General features: G+C 39.7%; 1 protein-coding gene across 3 annotated transcripts in view; it reads left to right on the top strand.

The window, feature by feature from the left end:
- The window catches only part of EVL (Enah/Vasp-like), a 222,810-nt gene that overhangs the window by 14,149 nt on the left and 187,763 nt on the right, over window positions 1–20,898 (top strand). For 2 of the 3 annotated variants that reach the window (XM_030558772.1, XM_030558769.1), the window contains exon 1: window positions 17,143–17,331. The exons of the other annotated variant lie outside the window; for it this stretch is intronic. In XM_030558772.1, coding sequence (XP_030414632.1) covers window positions 17,309–17,331 — 23 coding nt within the window. In that variant the 5' untranslated portion in view covers window positions 17,143–17,308. Of the gene's footprint in view, window positions 1–17,142; window positions 17,332–20,898 lie in introns of those variants that run through there. 3 annotated transcript variants of the gene reach the window in all.

Genomic DNA, 20,898 nt, shown 5'->3' with positions numbered 1-20,898 from the left:
TGTGGCCACAGATCCAATTAAGGCCTGATCCTGTGAACTTTCTGTGAGCAGAACTTCCTGTGAGCAGAACTTCCCTTCACTGCCGTGGTCATTCCTCACATGGGGATGGTATGGGAAGAGCCCAGTCCTGCTAACTCAAAGTGCGAAGATCTTGCATTGACTATAGAAGCAAATGAGAGCAGAAGATTCCCTGTAAAAGCTTATTAGAGATGTCATTAGCTACTAGAGGTCATAGTCCAAATGTGATTCTCTCTTAGAAGCACGGCCTATAGCTCCATTTCAGTGAGGTGGGGTTGGAGTGTTGAGTCAAATTTTGAGTTCCCTGAGGCCAAAGCAAAGAAATGTGAAGGATCTGAATTGCAGTTCGACTCCATAGACGGCACCTGCATTGGAAGGAAGTTTTAGAGATTCATGCCCTAAAAATGATCATGCGCATTTATTTTGTGTCCATATTTTTGCATGCAGGACAAAATCTCATTGACATGGAGTACCTTAGGACAAACGGGTAATGTGCATTAGGAGGACCTGCCTCTGAACTTGCACCACTGAGAATTGGAGAGTAAATAAGGTGAAAATTAGGTTAGAGACTGAATAAATATGAAAAGTGACTTTCACACTTATCTGCAGGAAGTGAACCCTTATGGTTACTTTTTTTTTCTCTTTTAAAAAACGTGGGCAGTTAGTGTGTGGGGGCTTTTTTTTGTTTTTTTTAATGTGCAGGATGTTTTCAAATATGGATTAGTAATCTGTTGTTTTAAAAAATAGCCATATATTCATCCTTTTCTAGGATTTTTTTCCCAGTACTTCGTTATAATGTCCTATTAGTATCAGCCAGGATATTGAAAATGTTGAAAGACTGAGAAATGAAGATTTGAAATCGCCAGGTCTCTCATTTCTTCAGTAGACTCAAGATTAGTTTTAACAAAGCTGAAAAGCAAGAGAAAAACCACATAGCCAGGGAATTAGCTGAGCCCATAACCTGAACTCAACAGAGTACACTGACCTTGAGTTAGTGTCCAAACCTTATCCTGGCCTGGGGGATTAATTCTTTTGTATCTCAAAACCACTATCAACAAACTTGGCTGTTCCTGGGTTTTTTTCCAGGATTTCCTTTGTTCTAGTTTCCTGTAGCTCATGGGTGTCAAATATCATCTGTCCTGCATGTAGCACACTTGGGCTACACAGAGTCAATAGAATCTAAGGCTTCATTTGGGAGGAAAAAAGGCAATTTCTAACCATCATGGTTGGAAAGATACCCTTCCAAATTTAAAGGCTATAGAACTCGGTGTAGTGATGTCTTCTCGAGTGTGCAGAGCGCCTGAAACAATGGTAGTGTATGCAGCTAATTGCTGTCCCAGACCCATAGGCAACAAAATCGAAGACAGCAGGGACTCTGGGTACCATGCCAGTTCCAGACAACCCCAAACCTATCATCTACAGAAATAATTATGATTGGAAAAGGTTCAGAGAAGAACTACAAGAATAAATCAAGGTCTGGAAAATATGCCTTACAATGAGAACTCAATCTATTTATCTTAACAAAAGGCTACATTTAGAGGACTAAACTCTACCAATATAAGCACTTATAGCAACACATGCTAGAGATCCACGCTAAGGAGTTGTGCTATTTGAATTATATCTGTTTCTAACAGATGTAATTAAAACTGTAAGCCAAGCCAAAGAGAAGGTTTAGAGGTGACTTCATGGTACATAAGTACCTGTACAGGAAGATGATGTCTGATACTGAAGGGTTTTTCTGTTGGACAGAAAAAAGTGTAACCAGATCCATTGTCTGGAAGTTGAAGCTAGATGAATTCAAACTGGAAATAAAGTGCAATATTTAACCATGAGGGCAGTTAACCATTGAAACACTTTACCAAGGGATGTGGTGGGTTCTCCATCACTTGAAAACTTGAAAACAAGACTGGATAACTTTCTAAAAGATAGGAACTAGTTCAGACCCAAGTTATGGGCTTAATGCAGGAATTACTGGGTGAAATTCTATATTCTCTGTTATGCAGGAGATTAGACCAGGTAGATGAACATAATGATTCCTTCTGCCCTTTTAAAATCAATGCATCAGTTAATAATCTTAATTAACTTAGTTTAATGTACTTAACTGAATTAATGTAATTAATTTACTCTTAGATGTGATTTCCATGCATTACTCATGGCCTGATTCTGTATTGTATTGCTTTCCCTTGATGTATAATCCCTAGCCATGGAATTTAAGTGCATATACCTTCTGAATAGCCACCAGCAGCACTGTTTTGGTCTGCTCCACCTAATACCATAGGCTCCCTTAGCTAGTTTTCAGGTTGCTTTTCCTCCCTTTTATCCTCTATGATGATCTGGTGATTTGGCCTTATGTGTACTACATGGATGAGTGCAACCGAAATGCAAAGATAAATCGAAAATGGCAGAGATTCCGCCCCTCCCCCCCCAAGAGTGGTTACTTATTGAACATGGATAATTTTAAAGTATAGAAATGGAAGATTTTCTAATCAAATAGCACCAAGAAAATGCAATGCCATTTATTTTCCCCTTTATGATTTTATCAATATTAAGGAAAATTGCTGTTTAGAAAAATCATATGTATACATTTTAGAAGCAGAACATGGAAATGTGAGGAATTACAATAAATTTTCTTACAATATTTAATAACATTTGAATAGAAAAAGTTAAATGATAGAATTAGGATTATATTAATTTTTATCCAAAAGTATCATTTTGCAAGACTCAATCTGTACAATTGTGGTAATATAAATTTTACATATGATTTAGTCAAGGCCTTTACAAATATGAAGAAAATTATAGAAACATTAGCCTTGACCCTATAAATATTTATGCGCATACATAATTTTGAATGAGTAGTCCAGTTGGCACTACTCACCTGAGTAAAATTGCATCTGTGATGAAGTTTTTGCAGGATCAGGGCCATAGACATGGAGCTTTATTTTAATCTCACACTGGTGTATTTCAGGAGTAAATGAATGGAATCAGTGGACTTCATCTTTTTAAAATAAGGGATGAGACATATGTTAAAATCAAACTACTGTTCTTATCTTTGAAGTATAGTTATCATAGGTTCTTTGTGACACTGGGATGAAGTATGTGTTATTCTGTTCTCTAGAAAGCAGCTCTGTACTTTTGCATACGAGGGACTTCTCAGTAACAGCTTAAAGATAATTTTTATCAAAATGACACAGCAATCATGGTGTTATTAGAGATGGGTGAGCCAATGTTGAGTAAATAATAAAGAACTTAACTGAAACGTAGCCCAAAGTTTGGCTTTGTGCTCCTCAATCCCTTTGAAAATCTCTCCCTATAGCGGTGGTGTCCGAACTTTTCCTGTCACACCCAACCGTTATGAGTAATGAAATCTGTCTGAACCTGCCCCCATTACTACATAGTTGACGCAGTAGAGGAGCTTGGGCTGAAACGGGCAGAACTGGGTATGGGGAAGGAGCTAGGACTAGAGGCAGAGTTGACCTGGGAACGGAGAGGGAATGGGGGCAAAGTGGTGCTGTGGCTGGGGGCGGAGCTGGGCTGGGTGGCACTCCCTTCCCACTCCCCAGAGGGGCTGACCCAAGCCCCACTGTGTGCCCCCTCGAACGTTCTAGGGGAGGCATGCCCCACAGTTTGGAGACCAGTGTGGTAGAGGGAGGAAATGGTTATCTTTTGGGTTTAATTTTGTGTACCTATACACTTCCTGGTATCAACTTGTACTGGAAAAAATGCCAAAATACTTCAGAAAAGGCTGGTCTCACCTGCCCTAAGTTTCCAGAAATCTTATGGGACTTTTCCCCCAATTTGATTTGAAACTAGCCTTTGAACTCTGCCCATCTCACCCCTGTTTGTAATATCAGCAAAACCAAACATCTATAAACAATGATTCTTCATTAGGCAATGATGATTAATAAGGCTTTGAAAAGATATGCGGATTAAAGTTATCACCTTATATGGAGAGTTGCTCCAAACTTGGCTGTCACCAGAGAATATTTTTGGCTCTGGGACAATTTCCTTTACATGGCTCTTAAGAAAGAATCTCCAGTGTTTGGATAGTCATGGTTAACAGAAGATGAGACTGTTGGTTAGGATTATTTTTGTATGAAGAAGAGAGGATGGAATGCAATAAGTAGGTCAAAAATAGAAACACATTTTGTTTGGCCAGAAATTGTATATATAAATCTTATCTGACTTTTAAAAGTGGCTTGTTTCAAGGCAGGTTTTTTAGCACGTTGAGTTCTGCAGATCCGTTTGCTCATTGTTTTGTTGTTGAGTGTTTCTAGATTTGTAGCTGTTTAGTGGGATTCTGTAGATGCCACTCTAGAAATATAAATGGTCAGATCTCTGTCCCCATCCTAATTCCCCCCCATTTTGAACTGGCTCATTGGGAAAAGCTACAGTGGAGAAGGGGGGCAAGGAAAAAAAATAGGAGAGGCAACTATAATAGGGTATGTCTTCACTGCCCAGTTAACCTGGGTTTTAGCCTCAACTCTATCATTCACACAGCCAAACCTCTGGTCTGGAGGTGCTACAAGCCTGGAGGTATGGATTACAACCATGTCTGTCCTTCACTGGGCCTAGAACAGTGGTCCTCAAACTGTAGTGTGTGCCCCCCTAGGGGGCTGCAGAGAAACTTGCAAGGGGGTATGGCGGGGCATGGCCCAGACCCTATGGTGGGCAGTGAGTGCCACCCAGTCCTGCTCTTTCCCCCAGCTCTGCCTTCAGCCTAGGCCTCGGCCTTGTATGCTGACTGCTGCCCCACTCCTGGCCCTGGCTCCCGAGGTTGGGCGGGGGGCTTGAACAGATTATATTATAGGTAAGAGGGGGCTTGACATAAAAAGTTTGAGGACCACTGGCTTAGAATCAGCTCACTTTTCAGTGAGCATGCAGGCTAAATCATTCAAGTGCTGACAGTCCAGTCTGTCAGTGCTTTTCCACAATTCCCCCCCAACTTATCCCGCATATGACTGGGCAAGAATCTTCGAGCATCTCAGCACAAAGAATTATGGGAGATACCCCCAGAAACACATGAGTGCGTGCAGAAACTGTGAGGACTCAGCAACATAAATAGGGCTGTGCTGTGGGAATGCTTGCACCTGGTCTAGGCTGATCACCCAGCTTAATTGCGCAGTGAAGACACAGCCTGAGAGGCCAGTAGCAGGCTGTAGAGAGTGACAGGAATGGAAAGACTGAAATAGAGAAGAGCGTGGTGAGTGAGAGAAGGATGATGGCATTAGCAGCAGCATTTTGGAGTGACTTGAGTAGAGATAGCGGAGAGACAGTGTGGCCAGACTAATCTGAGTGCAGAGCTCCCTGGCCATTTCCTCTCCCACCCGGCATGGCGGGTGGTGTCCAAGACAAGGGGGACCTGTGCTGCCTCATACATGGCAGAATTCTCTAGAGGCTTACTGCACCCTCTCTATGCTGCTCCAGGGTAGATAGAAACTATCCCATTGTACTGTGTCAACAGGGAGACCCTTAAGGTGTTCCAGGCAGATTACTTAGGAAGTCTAGTTTAAGTGAAGGAGATGACATGGTCAACTTCATGTGGAAAGCAGTAGCTGTACTGAGGCTAAGTCATGGTACTGTGTGGAAACCAACTCCACATCCCCTTACTCAAATGTGAAAGTGCTACCACTGGTGCTATACATGGACAATCCCAATAGTAAAACATAGGTAGATGTGCTCTAGATAGTGTGTGAGAATGGTGGCCGGTGGTTGAGAAATGACATCACTGGCAGTTATAGTTACCTTTCTCTGCTGGCTTTCGTCCATCATTGCACATCATTGACCATGCATTTCTATGGCTACTAAAGCAATTTGTTTGTCATTGATCTAATAATTGACCCCGGGGTCAGGTAGTAGATTAAATAAATGAACAACAGGGAAAACAACATGTGCCAGTGGAACCCAGGGAAAATTGTTACATGCTGGAATGTTACAATAACCTGTTGAGAGGTAGCATGGTTGTCTAGATCAGAGTTTCTCAGGCTGTTCAGATTGGTGACATCTTGTTCAAATTCAAAAATGTTTACAACCTCTTTACATTTATTATAAAATGATTTTTAAAAAAGTATCAATGACAATAACACTAAGTATATATCATTTCTTTGTGTTACAAGATGTTGACAGCAAATGCTTGACCTTGAACAGTAAGAGTGTGTGGAGAGTGGGGGAGCAAAATTTTCTTTGCTTTAGATTGTAATAAAAATTTTTCATCATCTCATGACCTCTCCCCTTCTCAATTGTCTTTTGTAACCCCCTGGGAGGTCATGATCCACTGGTTGAGAATCACCAGACTAAAGCAATGAGTGCAAGGATTGGAGTCAGCTAATCCTGAGTCTTGATCTTGGGTCTGTCTAGTTGGCCGCATAGCCTTGGGCAGATTGTCATCTCTTTGACTTGGTTTCTCCATCTGTTTAAGAACATGTAGTAATATCTGCCTCACATAGATATGAGTTAAATAATTAATTTTGATACAGTACTTTGGACATGAAGCGCAAGCATATATACAAGGGCTAAGGTGAACTAGAAAGTGGGGGGGGGGAAATGGTCTCATGCCCTTTTTAGTTGCCTGATGATATGTGAAGACAACCTGTTTCTCTGCTTGTTTAATATATTAGAAAATCTGGTCTTGTGACTACAGACCTTCTGACACTGAAAGCTGAGCAGTTTTTCTGTTGTGTTTTTTGGTGTTTAACATGCATTTAACTCCAAGGTTTAATGTGCAGCTGTGAGACATGATGCCTCTCTTAACTAACGTGTGTAAATTTCTGATAGTACATAGCAGACTTCCACCTTTCCTTTCAAAGAACACCGGGACAGAGCAGACTTGGAAATCCTGTTACTTATAAGGTTAAAAAAAAGTGAATCAAAAAGAGAAACCAACACAATTTAAAAAGAAACCATTTGTAGGTCACTCTGTAGTTGTACATCAGTTTTATTTGTCATGTGATGTCATGGGGCTGCTGCGACATATTTTTGATACCCGACTCTGAAAGAAGAGGCCCTTGCTGAAGCTCTGCAAAGAAGTTTATAGTGCTGGCAAAACCCCACATCCATTTCCTCTGGTGACCTCTTTTCAGAGTGTGTGCTCCTGTCATTAACAGACGGTTAAGGGTTAATGTCTGTTTTACCAGTAAGGGTTAAGAAGCTCAGTAAACCTAGGTGACACCTGACCAGAGGACCAATAGGGGGACAAGATACTTTCAAATCTCGATGGAGGGAAGCTGTCATAAACAGATTGTTAAGGGTTAATGTCTCTTCTACCTGTAAAGGGTTACAAGCAGGGAACTGGACACCTGACCAGAAGACCAATCAGAAGACAAGATACTTTTAAATTTGGGTGGAGGGAAGCTTGTGTGTGTTCTTTGTCCGTTGTGTGTTCTTCTCTCGGAGGGTCTGAGAGAGACCAGACATTATTACAGGCTCTCTAAGTTTCTTTTCAAATAGTAAGTAAAAACAGGCTGTTTAGGCTTTTTGATTGTTTTACTCTATTTGCAGTTGTGGATCTGGCTGGTTAACTCTTATATGTGTAGTTGCTGGGAATATTTTGATTTGTATTGGTACTGAGGGGAAAGTCTCTTTCTGGTGTCGTAAGCTATTAGGACCTTGTAATATTACATCTTGAAGTTACAGAGATAATTCTTTACTTTTTCCTTTCTTTTATTACAAGATTTTTTTAGAGAACCTGACTGATTTTTTTTCCCCTTGCTTTCCTTGTTTTATTCCAGGGAATTGGGATAACTCACCAGGACGGGTGGGAGAGATGGGAGGGGGAGAGATAGAATCTCTCTCTTTTTTCCTTGAATCTGTATGCCTCTTTGTGGAAGGGAAGGGAGATGCTTCTCTGTATGGTGATTTAAGAGGTTGGATCAGTATCTCTCAAGATAGCCCAGGGAGGGAAATTCTGGGAGGGGGAAAGGTGGGGGAATGGTTTATTTCTCCTTGTTTTAAGAACCCAAGGGATCTGGGTTCTTGGGGTCCCCAGGGAAGGTTGGGGAGGTCAGAGTGCCCCAAAACACTATATTTTTGGGTGGTGGCAGTGCTTTCAGATCTAAGCTGGTAATTAAGCTTAGAGGATTCAGGTGCTAGTATCTCATTTTCTGAACTCTAAGGTTCAGATCTGAGAGGGAATGCTATGACAGAAGTCTTTGTGCTTTTTGTTTTTTTCATTGTTCGCTCTCGGGACTGAGAGGGACGGGACATCATTCCAGGCTTTCCCAATCTTTCTGTATCAGTCTTTCATGTTTCAAAATTGTAAGTAATAGCCAGGCAAGGCGGATTAGTTTTATGTTTGTTTTCTTAACTTGTAAATGGTTCTTTTGCTGGAAGGATTTTTACCTCTGTTTGCTTTAACTTTGAATCTAAGGCTGCGGAGGAGTCCCTCTGGTCTATATGAATCTGAGTACCCTGTAAAGCATTTTCCATCCTGATTTTACAGAGAACTTTTACTTTTTCTTTCTTTAATTAAAAGCTTTCTTTTTAAGAACCTGATTGATTTTTTCCTTGTTTTAAGATCCAAGGGATTGGGTCTGAACTCACCAGGGACTGGTGGGGGGGAAAAGAAGGGGGATGATTAATTCCTTTTTGTTTTAAGATCCAAGGAGTTTGGATCTGTGTGAAGCCTCTCAAGGCAACCAGGGAGGGGAAAGTCTAGGGGGGAAAAAGGAGGGGGATGGTTAATTTCTCCTTGTTTTAAGACACAAGGGGTTTGGATCTGGGTTCCCCAGGGAAGGTTTTTGGGGAACAGAAAGTGTGCCAGACACTAAATTCTGGCTGGTGGCAGCGTACCAGACCTAAGCTAGTAATGAAGCTTAGAAGTGTTCATGCAGGTCCCCACTTTTTGTACTCTAAAGTTCAAAGTGGGAAAAAAAACCTTGACAGCTCCCAATCCACAGATATTCAGGAAAACAAATTCCTGAGCTACCTTCAGTGTCTTAAAATATAATCATGGGCCATCAGTGACCCAGAAGCTCTTTGTAGGAGAGAAGGATGAAGTCTCAATGTTGTATCCTAATAACACTGAAATTCTTCTGTCTCTCCCTGAGCTGTAGAGTGCCCTTTGCGCATGTTCACTGTGGTAGATACAAAATTCTAAGACCCAGATTTTGATTTGTATATGTGTGGAGAGAGGAGGGTAGGTACAGAACTCCCCCTCTTTCTCCCCCCACCCCCGAATCCTTGTGCTCTCGTGCCACTCAGGAAGCACAGCTGCTGTTTTCTCCATGTATTTATCCCTCTGATGTATTTATAGAGAGCAATCCTATCTCCCTTCAGCCTTCTTTTGTTTAGGCTAAATAAGACAAGCTCTTTGGGCCTCCTCTTGTAAGGTAGGTTTTCCATTCCTCATATCATCCTAATAGACCTTTTCTGCACCTGTTCTAGTTTGAATTAATCTTTCTTAAACATGGGAGACCAGAATTGCACATAGTACTCCAGATTAGATCTCACCAGTGCCTTGTATAATGGTACTAACACTTCCCCGTCTCTAATGAAAATGCCTCACCTAATGCATCCTAGGACTGCATTGGCCTTTTTCATGGCGGCATCACATTTGCGGCTCATAGTCTTCCAGTGATCAACCAATACACCCAGGACTTTCTCCTCTTCTGTCACTTCCAACTGATGGTGCAGCCTATGATCTCTTCTTGTTCATTGGGGAACTCTGGAAGATACATTGTCTATAGGGTGGTGCAGCTACATAATGCAGGCCAAAACCTAAACAGCATGACGTGTCCCTAAACTTTCAGAGATCCTTTAATGGAGGCATATTTCTAGTGGCATGAGACCACTGATTTTGCTTGCCTTCCCACAAAGTTATCTGACACGTATACAGTGCTCAAAGACACTCATCTGTTAGGAGGACTAACAAATTAAAACTTCCATTAACTTTCCCCCCTAAATATTTTGCTGATAAAAGTGAATGAATACTGGTCTGAAATCTCCAAGACATTGGGTTTTGTTGTTGATGTGGATTTCTAATAAAATAATTCCATAGTATATTCCTGCCAGGCAATGGCTCTGACACCTTTTCTGTCAGGCAAAACTTATTTTTATTTTTGTTCTGAATATACAGAGCCCTGGAAGTGAGGATGTAGATATCTTAACTAAAGTACTGGGACATCATGTTGAAGAGCAAAACTACCCCAGAACCCAACAGTGTAGTGATTCCAGACCACTTGGAAGGAAAATAGTATCAAACTTTATATTGGAAAGTTATATACCACTCGTGTTTTATGATGGACGATTGCTTTATTCATAATGGATGAAATTCACCCTCTTTCATAGAGCCAGTCTAAAGCATTTGCCCCGTACCAGTTCCACTTAGAGCCTCAAAATAGGGCTTACTGGGACGTAACTGGCGCATAGGCCTTGTGGTAGAGAAACTTCACCTAACAGACCAAATTGCCCTGTCATTTACCCCGTGCAATCTCATTGACTGCAATGGAACGACAGTGGTGTAGATGAAAACAGAATTAGGCCCTCAGAAGTTATTACGTTGTAGTTGAAAAGTGAGCTTTTAAAGTCTTAATTCCCTACGCTGCATCCTACCATGTCATTAAGGAGTTCACTACTAAATGTTAAGAAGGTTTGTTTGTCTTCCTATGGTTATTCAGGTAGATGCCAAGGAATACATGGTAATATTTTCACAGGGTAAGACTTATCCGTGTCCTGACAACATGCTTGATAATGACACCGAGATTTAATAGGCATTAATATTCTCAGCTGTGTGTGGGAAGTTGCTTAGTTCATGTTGGCAGTAACTTTTTTGACTGCAAATGCTCTACCATGTAATTAAATGCTTTAGAAGATCCTCTGGGCCATTTGGTTACTTGAAAACTACTGCAGATATCCAGAGTATTTTTGCTGGCATGTGAATATTCTTCTTTATATTCATATAACAGCATTCAAAAATATATTTAATTTTTTCCCGACTTTACATGTGCATTTTCAACCTATGACAGCCAAAAGGTCCACTGAAACGGCATGGCTGCTGGGGGTATCTATTATATATTGTTATAATTTGTGCTGAATATTCATTTGGTGGTGATTATATTGTAATACCAGCACCCCCTCCCACCCAAAAAAAGCTGGCTTACCTAATTACGGCCAGTTTGAGGGACATTTCTATGGAAGCTTGACATCTGTAGTTCATTTTATTTACTCATGTAGTGCCGTCCTTGTCTGCTGTTCAGTTTTCAAATAGGTTATTAGGATACTAATCAGAAGAGGTGTAACTACTATAAGATATTTTGGGTCTTTTCTTGTGAATGTTCATGTGGTATAATTCTTAATTACTAGGAGAACTTTTATGCTGTATGAGTCAAATTAAACTTTGCTGCATTAAAAAAGCAATAAATAATACATTACTGCCTTTGATTTCAAATTCATGCTGCCTTGTACCTTTTCTTGGTATGGATTTTATAGTACATTTAAATCATGTTCTGTACGCAGGCAAAAATCCAGGTCAGGCATATATTTTGAAGGTTTTGATCAAATATAGTAGTGTTTCAAACAATGTGTCTGAAAACAGTGAATCTTGTTAATTGTTGGTTAGGCAATAATGTGAATGCATTGGTTTCCTCATTACTTTTGACATTCGGAGCAAATGCTTTCTCTCTCTCTCACTGTTTTGCCATGTCTTGTCTATTTAAACTGTCAGCTCTTTGGGGCAGGAACCATGTCTGCTATATATTTATACAGCACTCAACACAATGGGCCTCCAAAACCCCAGTTGGTCCTTTGAGCACGACCCTGATGTAAATGATAAAGAATGTACTTGTTTTGTAGTAAACTTTAAGTTTTAATTGATTGTTTAATTAGAATTGAATCAGTGCTGTATTATTGCAGAATCTGATACCACTTAACCTCAGTGGTTAGAAAGACATTAGGAGCTGTGTCCGTCTACCTGGTCTCCCCACCCTCCTGGAAGTATTAAAGCAAAGCAAATGGTTGTGTTGAAAGCATATCCATTTCATAGCAGCGACTCATCACAGCATTGTGCTCATCAGCACCTTGGATCCTGTACAGATCATCTGTTACAGAAAATGGGTGTGCTTTCCAAGCAGCAAGACTGACCTCAGTGGAGCACAGGTTTGGGACTGATCTCAGGATGTCCACTCCCGTGGTCATCCCTAGGCACTAGATGGATTGCAGGGAGTGAAGCAGTTGTTGATCAGACAAAATCAGAGAGGGGTGAGGGCTGATTTTTGTAGTGCAAATGTCCCTGCTCTGGCACACTTTTAAAGTGTCATCAGAAGTGCCTGTATGGGACAGGCGAGCTGGAGGAAGGGGAAGCATGCTCATTTATGCATTATGGCTGTGCTAGCTTTTCCACAAATCAATTGTATTTACATTGAATATTAACAGTATTAAAGAATATTGGGGGGGGGGGGAAATCTGTTGCCAGACATACTCATGGAACCCCTCTGGGATTGTGCAGGTGATGGAATTGGGTCCTGTGTGTTTGTAACCTTTTGCCATCAGAGTATTTTTCTCTCCACACACAGATCCAAGCTTCTTTTGCCAGAATAACCTCCATGCTGGTCAAAATAAAGACTACAGAATGAAGGAACTGAGGAATTTCTCAGTCAAGAGAGTTATTGAAAGGAACAAGAATAGTTTTCTTGTCTCATCACGCCATGTCACTATCTCATGACAAAACATGTTAAAAGTATCATAGCTGAAAATTATTTTTTTGATAATTTTTTTTCTCCTTCAGTGTCTGGAAGTTTGATGATTGCCAGTGATGTTGCTACTAGTAGCATGCTGTTGAGTCAATATTATCACCACAGATGCCATAAATGTCATTGTTCAATAGAGTCTCTTGGGCTCTTGGAATTGTTTCAGGGATTCTCCCAATACTAGAATAATCTAAGGTAACCTTTCCCTCCCCCACTCCACTAAACACTTGAAAATCTTATTTTGCTAAATCCAATAAAGACCGTTAAACTCGAAGAAAACCCTACTGAAGAAGATCTTTAAGCAATATCCTTGGCTGCTTTCTCTGATCTCCATACCTACCCTTATGTAGAAAAGATAGCGCTGATCAAATGTATCAGTATTGCTCAACATGCTGCCTTGTCTTTATTTTCCTTCTCCATTTCCACTCTGTTCTTGCCTCCTCTCCAATTGAAATTAATGCTGGATCATTCCATCGAGTTCATTTTTCAAAGTGGTCAAATTCACGTCACCAAAATTGTAACACAGTCCAATGACAGATGCAAACATAGTGGACTTCTTTCCCCTTGGCAAGATAAACAAGCACTTTATTAAAATATTTCAATCTTATGTGATTAGATGGTATCAATGAGCATCTGGATGGATAGGGGAGCAGTGGAAACTTGAGTCAACAGAGTGAGTGCTGCACGGGCAGAGATAGTACATGCTGTTACGCTAAGTGAAACTGACTTCTGTGTAGAAGGTTAACATAAGGTCTACATACAACTTGTGTCCCATTTAAGCACTGGGAGGAGAATTTCACCCACAGCCTCTGGCAACGTGCCTCAACTCTGTTCTGGATTGTCATATTTCAAAACCCCTTCAATCACTTTCTCCTCTACTAAGATTTCCAACAGGGATGACAGTTTTTGTCACATGGACACCTGTCTAGTGGGAACTAGACTGAAACTACCAACTCATTTTATGTAAGCCACCAAACTGCTGTCAAATGTTAATAAATTATAGTAACTAGTACGGCTTTAACATGGGTCAGATTGGAAGGTGGAAACTGAAAGGCTGGGTTTCCTGTTACTTTATTGTCCAGTCACTGACACAGACTTACGTTCTGGTTTATATGTTTCTGTCCCATAACATAATATTTTTTGGTGCAAGGTGGGTCTTTTTCCTGAAGTGATTGAGCTGGGCATCCAAGCAGAGAATGAATGACTTTGTCATTGAGCAATTCTTTGTCTTTTGCTGATTCTGATGTACAGGACTCTGTCTCCTTTTTGACACATTAAAGCCAGTGTTAAATGTCCATACTCAATATGTGAGAAGTTGCAGCATTTGCTTCTTTGTTCCTTCTTTATGACGTGCTCCGTGATTTTGCAGGGTCTTCCGATTTTAACTAGAAGGCCTCCGGCAGGATTATTCCATTCAGGTTTAAAATGCTGTGTGACAATGATGGCAGTAGATCAATAAGGCTTTGGCATTTCTTTGCCCCCTTATGTCTTCATTAGAAACTTAAATTGTACAAGTTCTGTCAGGCAATCATATGCTAATCTTCATTCATGTGGACGCTGTGACATTATGCTCTAGATCAAGGTAGGCAACCGATGGCACGCATGCCAAAGGCGGCACATGAGCTGATTTTCAGTGGCGCTCACACTGCCGAGGTCCTTGCCACCAGTCCGGGGGGGCTCTGTATTTTAATTTAATTTTAAATGAAGCTTCTTAAACATTTTTAAAAACCTTATTTACTTTACATACAACAATAGTTTAGTTATATATTATAGACTTCTAGAAAGAGACCTTCTAAAAACATTAAAATGTATGACTGGCACATGAAATCTTAAATTAGAGTGAATAAATGAAGACTCGGTACACCACTTCTGAAAGGTTGTCAACCCCTGCTCTCGATAGTCCAATCTAGTCTTAATAATTAATTAATATCAAGAAATTACACTGTTAATTCCCTTGTAGGCTGAGAGCCATGCTTGAGCAGTATGTGACACTACAAGCAGCTGAGAAAACACTGGATAAAAATTAAGTTTTAACAGTTATCTCAATAAGAACTCTCAGTAATTGACCTTTATTAAATGTAAATGCCTTCTGTAGTGTGTTTACCTTTTTTGAGACTTTCTCCAGCCTTCACAGAGTGGCCATTGATGAGGGCATCAGGGTTTGAAAAGTAGACTGTTTCTTTAGTTCATAAGGAGTTGCAACAATCAGAAAGCATAGCAGTGATTTAGTGAATTCAAATGCAAGGTGAATAGATTTGTTTTTAAATAGTATTTTATTAATATATTTTAAAGCTGGCATTAGAAATCCCAGTGTTGCACACAGAGGCCAACTTTGTGGGAGCTTAGCCAGTCTTCAGTCAGATCAGGGTTGGGACAAAAAGAGAATAGAAGAGAGTGCTTCAATTTTCTTCCTTCATCACTGTGGGATCTCCAATCTTAATCCTGACTTTCAAGGTGAAATCCTGTCTTTCGCGAAGTCAATGGCAAAACTTCCATTATCTTCACTGGGGTCTGGATTTCCCCGTCAGTGTCTAGGAAACTTATACTTTCACTGGATCCTACTTTGAAGAAGCAAGATGGTTTTCTGATGTCTTTTGTTTCTCTTTCCTCTGATAACGTGGAGCTCTTCTTTTTTTCCAAGTAGGATACTCAGAAACACCTACTTTTCATTTCACCTCTCCATTTTAATGTTTATTTTTGAGGATAAGAAATACTTTAGCCAAATTCACCCTTCATTTACATCAGATGGTGTAACCAAGGGCAAAATTTGGCCAGGTATGTGTTTCTGTTACTACAATATACATTTATTCCCATTTTAATAACTTGTTTCCTTTTAAACCAGGGATTGGCAACCTTTGGCTTGGCTCGCCAGGGTAAGCTCGCTGGTGGGCCAGGCCAGTTTGTTTACCTGCCATGTCTGCAGGTTTGGTTGATCGCGGCAGGTAAACAAACTGGCCCAGCCCACCAGGGGCCTTAACTTGGCGGGCTGCGTGCCAAAGGTTGCTGATCCCTGTTTTAAACAAATGAGGCAATGCAAACAAAATCCAATGTTCTTGCCTCATATGAATTCAATGCAGCTTTTCTATAAGTCTCCAGTGTCATTTCTTTCTCTTGTCTTTTCCTCTCTCTCCAGCCTCTCTGCTCTCAGGCACATTCCTGAGTTCAGAGTTAGGATTGTTGGAATCCTCAATGAAACGTCCTTGAGAACAAGGTGCATGCTTTACCTAAACAAATAGCTATTGTGAGGCCTGATCCTGCATTTCTTGCGTACCCAAAATGCCCATTGAGGCTTGGTGTTCAGGGAACACAGACTTCTATGGATTTCTCTCTTTTTTTTTTTTTTTTTTTCCTGCCATGTTTATAAAACACAAAGTCTCTAAAGCCTCTCCAGATTGTTTTGGAAGAACATGTGCTTTGCCTTTTGAAGTATTCTAGGAATGTTGCTCTGGTGTCTGTCTTACTCCAGCATTCTGATTTGTTTTTTCCTTATCTACATACAGTACATGCAACTTTTGGCCTTTGTAACCTGAGCTCGAGGTATCTTCTGTTGTGTTGTGGTTCTTGTCATATACCACTTATACTTGGGCAACTTCCTACCCTTGTGCTATTTGAGCCACGTTTTAATCATGAGGCATGGAAGGAAACCCGGTTTTTAGTCACATTTTAAAGAAGCTTTCCATTTGGTTGAACCCCTGTCTCCTTTGCCTTAGAACTTTTCATGTTGCTTCGGAGATTGCATTGCTCTGTTGCTAGGCAGCTGAGGCATCTTCAGTTACATGATACAATTTGTGAAATCCTTAAGTTATCTCGTTGTTTTCTCTCTTTTATTTTGAAATGTGACTTTTTGGCTTCATCCTTCATTCAGTTGCACTGATGTGATTTATTAGCATTTGCCCCCTGAATTTCTGAGAGCCACGTGTATTGGGACAGATTGAATGTGATAGCAAAGAAATCAGCAGTAAAGGAGTTAAATTGGTCAGGATTAATCTACAGTAGGTGGTGATTTCTTGTAGATAAACTACTTAAATGTGTTTTGGCTTCCCTGGAAGGGGTGGATTGTGGTTGTAATCTGTTGCAACATTGTCAGTTCATGTGAATAAAAACACTACATGATATTAAAGTATCACTGCAAGGTAAGAGAGTCAGTTTAGATAGATTAATTAGGCCTATCCGATTGTAACATTAATACCATATTTCTGGTCTGTTTCCTCCTTTATCCTCTACATGAATTTATTTTTGATGTAAAATATGAACCATAATTTAACCACTGAGTATGTCATGTATAGTATTTGACTTATTTGGCTTGAATAATAAAGATATCAGCCTTGTATTCTTGGAGTATGAATGACAGGTTTTTTGAAGATAGCTGCATTAATCGGACTCACTGGAATGATCACATGGTACTCTATGCCTTTCCCTGTTAGCTGCTGCTTGTCAGCAGCTGGCTGAGCTGTAGGCTGCAGGCCAGTATCTGCATACCCTTTCTCTTCAGAATATTTCAAATATACTGCCTCTTAATTATGCATTTTGCTGCGGTTTGACAAACTAAATGGTTCTCCTGCATGTTAAGAAGATTATTTTAAATTTCAGAGAATTTGTCTACTTGCTAGGCCATGTATGCATTTGAAGAATTCAGGTAGGCTCTCTATTTTATATACATCAGTGTGCTTGGTTTTTGTTCTCACCAAGGTTTTTGCTGTGTAATGTCAGATGGCTCTACAGTTAGTTCTCCAAAATGTAAATATTTCTTGCGTTTTAAAATATCTATCCTGTGTATTGGGAGAAGTGTGTAGAAGAATGAGCTGCAGGTAAATGATAGCTAACTGCATGATGGAGAGTAAAGCTGGATAATTGATTATGTCTTGCACAAATTTTATAGTCATGTAGCCAGAAGCTGCAAGTATAGTATAGAGTTTTAAAACAAAGTGTTCTGCTGAAAAGGGTCTTTGCTATTTTTGGTTCCTGAGACCTGACAGATGCATCCTCTCTAAAGAATACTGATTATGATAATTAAGGGAAAAAATATTGATGCTTAGATCATACCTAGGATTAGATTTTTGTGCTGCAGCACAGTCTACATGCCTGTTTTTCATAATCCTGTAGCTGTAGAATTTCATATATTTTTAAATGTGATTCATATGGTTAGATTGGGGTTGGGCAGGGTTTTTGTTTGCAAACACTTGAACAGCTGTGCTTGTTAAACTACAAAATTAGCATCTTTTTATTTAATATTAGTGTTGCTGAATACTGGCTAGTCCTCCATCCTCCCTCCCCCCCCAATATAACTCTCTCCCTATGCAGATTCAAGGTCTATCTAAACCATGACAGGTTTTTTGAAGATAGCTGAAACAAAATGAATAGACATTGTAACACAATGTTTTTACCTGCATTGAAATTGTACTCTATGATCTTCAGTGGGTCTTTCACTTTGTTTTAGGTTTATTCACTGTTTCTTGTAGGTCATATTATAATATTGGCCAGATAAAAATGGTGATAGTATCATGAGGTAATCTCTTGGTATATTTTCTGTTCTATATACCATTGCTATAATATATGAAAAAAATCCCTTTGATTTATTTAGATGTAAAAAAAGATTGTTTAAGTATGTAACTAGACCTGAAGGAGATCAGCTTTGCATTCACAGTGCACATTCAGTACCTGGATTTTTTTTCTATTAAACTTTTTTTTAACATCCAACAAAATATTGATTATATTTTGTTATTCTGTGCTTTGCTAGATGACGTACGTGTGTGTGAGTACGCATCTTGATGCTGACAAATAGTAGAAATGAGCAACTGGAAAAAATAATTAAAAAAACACCATATGTCTAGAATCCAACCATATATGATGAAGAAATACAGGCTAACAGTGACTAGAACTTCACTGCTTATGAAATGCTGTAGGATACTGCCTCAGTGAAGAGATTTTACTGGAACACTTTGTGATGCTGTGTAACTGCAGTTGTCACAGGATTGTCAAGAGATATTCACAAATTTTTATGTAGCTAATTGTTGGCAGGAAGTTAAATTGCAAACAGGCACACAGCCTACTATGTCATTATTTGATTTAGTAGTTCTTTATATTGCACCCAAGTGTTTAAAACATATTATTAATACAGCAATATTCCAACCAGATTTGTCACTAGAAAACAAATTACGGTAATTTGAAAAGTGTACTTAAAAAGCTCTAGCTAATTTCCAGTGGAGGCCGCATTCATATGAAGACAGGGAAGACATTTACATAGTTCTGCAGCAGAGAGGTTTAGATTCTGGTCTATACCCCTCATCAGGCTTGTGAAAGTACTAGCCTTCCCTTCTTAGGCTTGCTTGGAAAATTACGTTGAACTTTACATGCATGAACTACTAGTGCATTCTAAAATCCTTCAAATTGGCAGGATTGTGGTATCTGTGTAGTAACATTTAGAATGACATTTATTTTCTTAAAAAAACAACAAGAGTACTTGTGGCACCTTAGAGACTAACAAATGTATACATTTGTTAGTCTCTAAGGTGCCACAAGTACTCTTGTTGTTTTTGTGGATTACAGACTAACACGGCTGCTATTCTGAAACCATTTATTTTCTTAGGCATTTCAGTGGTATTCTGTTGAAGGTGTATCTGGATGATGATCTTCTTTATGGGATTATTATACGCTCTTATTTCTGTAGCTGTATTTACTTGTGATGGGACCATTGTGTGTCTCACAAACTAAAAAGGATTGGCTTAGTTCAGTATTTGGATGGAGGACCTATGCCTGTAAGATATGGAGTTGATGATTCAGTAGGTGGTGCTGTTTCCTGAACTGAAGACTCAACATGGTGTTAAAGGCACTATGCTGTTGGAGATGTCATCTTTTTGGATAAAATATAGAACTGAAGTCATGGCCACTTGTGCTCACTCAGGGCCTGACTTCCATTTACAAAGTAGGTGCTTACTTGCATGTACAAAAACATGCATCCAGTTTAAATCTCAGATTTGTCTGTATACAAGTCTAGATCGGTGTCTGTCTAGCCAAGTGTGAGTGCAGCTTCCATTTGTGCATGCATATACAATTCAGCACATGCAAAATAGGGTTTTATTTGTGCACGTGCAAGTTTACACCTACTTTCTGACTAGATATGGGCCCTAAGGAATCCATAAAAATCTCTGAGAAAGAGGTGCACAGCCATGGTGGCTTGGACAAATTCCAGATACTGTAGAGTGTTCTGTCTACCCAAGTTCCCTCTGCAGTTTCAATTTGATATAGTGACCTTCATCTCCTGGTGAATGGTTGGGTAGTGCTGGGTACTCTTAAACAGCAGCTGGACTTCTCTGCAGAACCATCTCACTTCAGGACTGGATTAAGAAAGCAGCCGTGGTGTGCTGTTTATAAAATGTTTGTAAAGCACTTTGGGATGAAAGGCACTTGATAAATATAACTAGTGTGGGTGATGAGCCACGAGTTGAACCTCAGAGGAAACGAAGGAGCTGAAATCCATTGGAAATTTCATAATTCCATATTCTAGGCAAGAGCTGTTTTTTTTTCTGACAGTGGGACAGAGCATTATCCCCAAGGCAAACTTTTTAATTTCTTTTTAACTGAGGGTTACAGAAACTTACATGGCCGTGTCCTCAGTTTGTAAGGTCATTGGACCTTTGCCTCCTGACATCAGCTAAAGGTGTAGTCCCTTGTCTTTACTAATTCTTTTTATAGTCTTTCAGTAGCCTAATGTGCATTTTATATGTAAATTGAAGTAAATTTTCTCGCCAGCTGGATTTTCTCAACCTCTCACTGGTCTACTCTTGCCTCACTGTGATAAGTTGTTGTGCATAATGTTAAGATTGCTGTGCTTTTGGCCAAGAATGTACTGTACTTCTGTTATGTGCAGTCAAGATCAGTCTTTGTAGCAACAGAAAGCTTTGTTAAACTGAGTGTAGATTTTCCTCTTGCTGCCTTAGGTATATTAGCCTGGGGTATTACTTAGGATACTTCCCAATACTAGTGTCTGTCTTTCTAATGCACCTTCACCATCACATCTCAGTATTTTTAATTCTGAACTTTCTATTCCCCTATGCACTGAGCATAACTAGTAACAATACAAAAAAGGGAAGTTTTAGTCGCTTCAAAGTCAACCGTTTGTGAATACAGCAAATAATTATTTTTCAAAATTTGATATAATGTATTAGTACAGAAATAGACTATTTATATTTTGTGTAATCTGAGG

The sequence above is a fragment of the Gopherus evgoodei genome, chromosome 4 (genome assembly GCF_007399415.2).
Source record: "Gopherus evgoodei ecotype Sinaloan lineage chromosome 4, rGopEvg1_v1.p, whole genome shotgun sequence".
Taxonomy (NCBI): Eukaryota; Metazoa; Chordata; order Testudines; family Testudinidae; genus Gopherus; species Gopherus evgoodei.
Note: the sequence above shows the minus strand (reverse complement) of the source record. Positions and strands in the feature narration are given on the sequence as shown.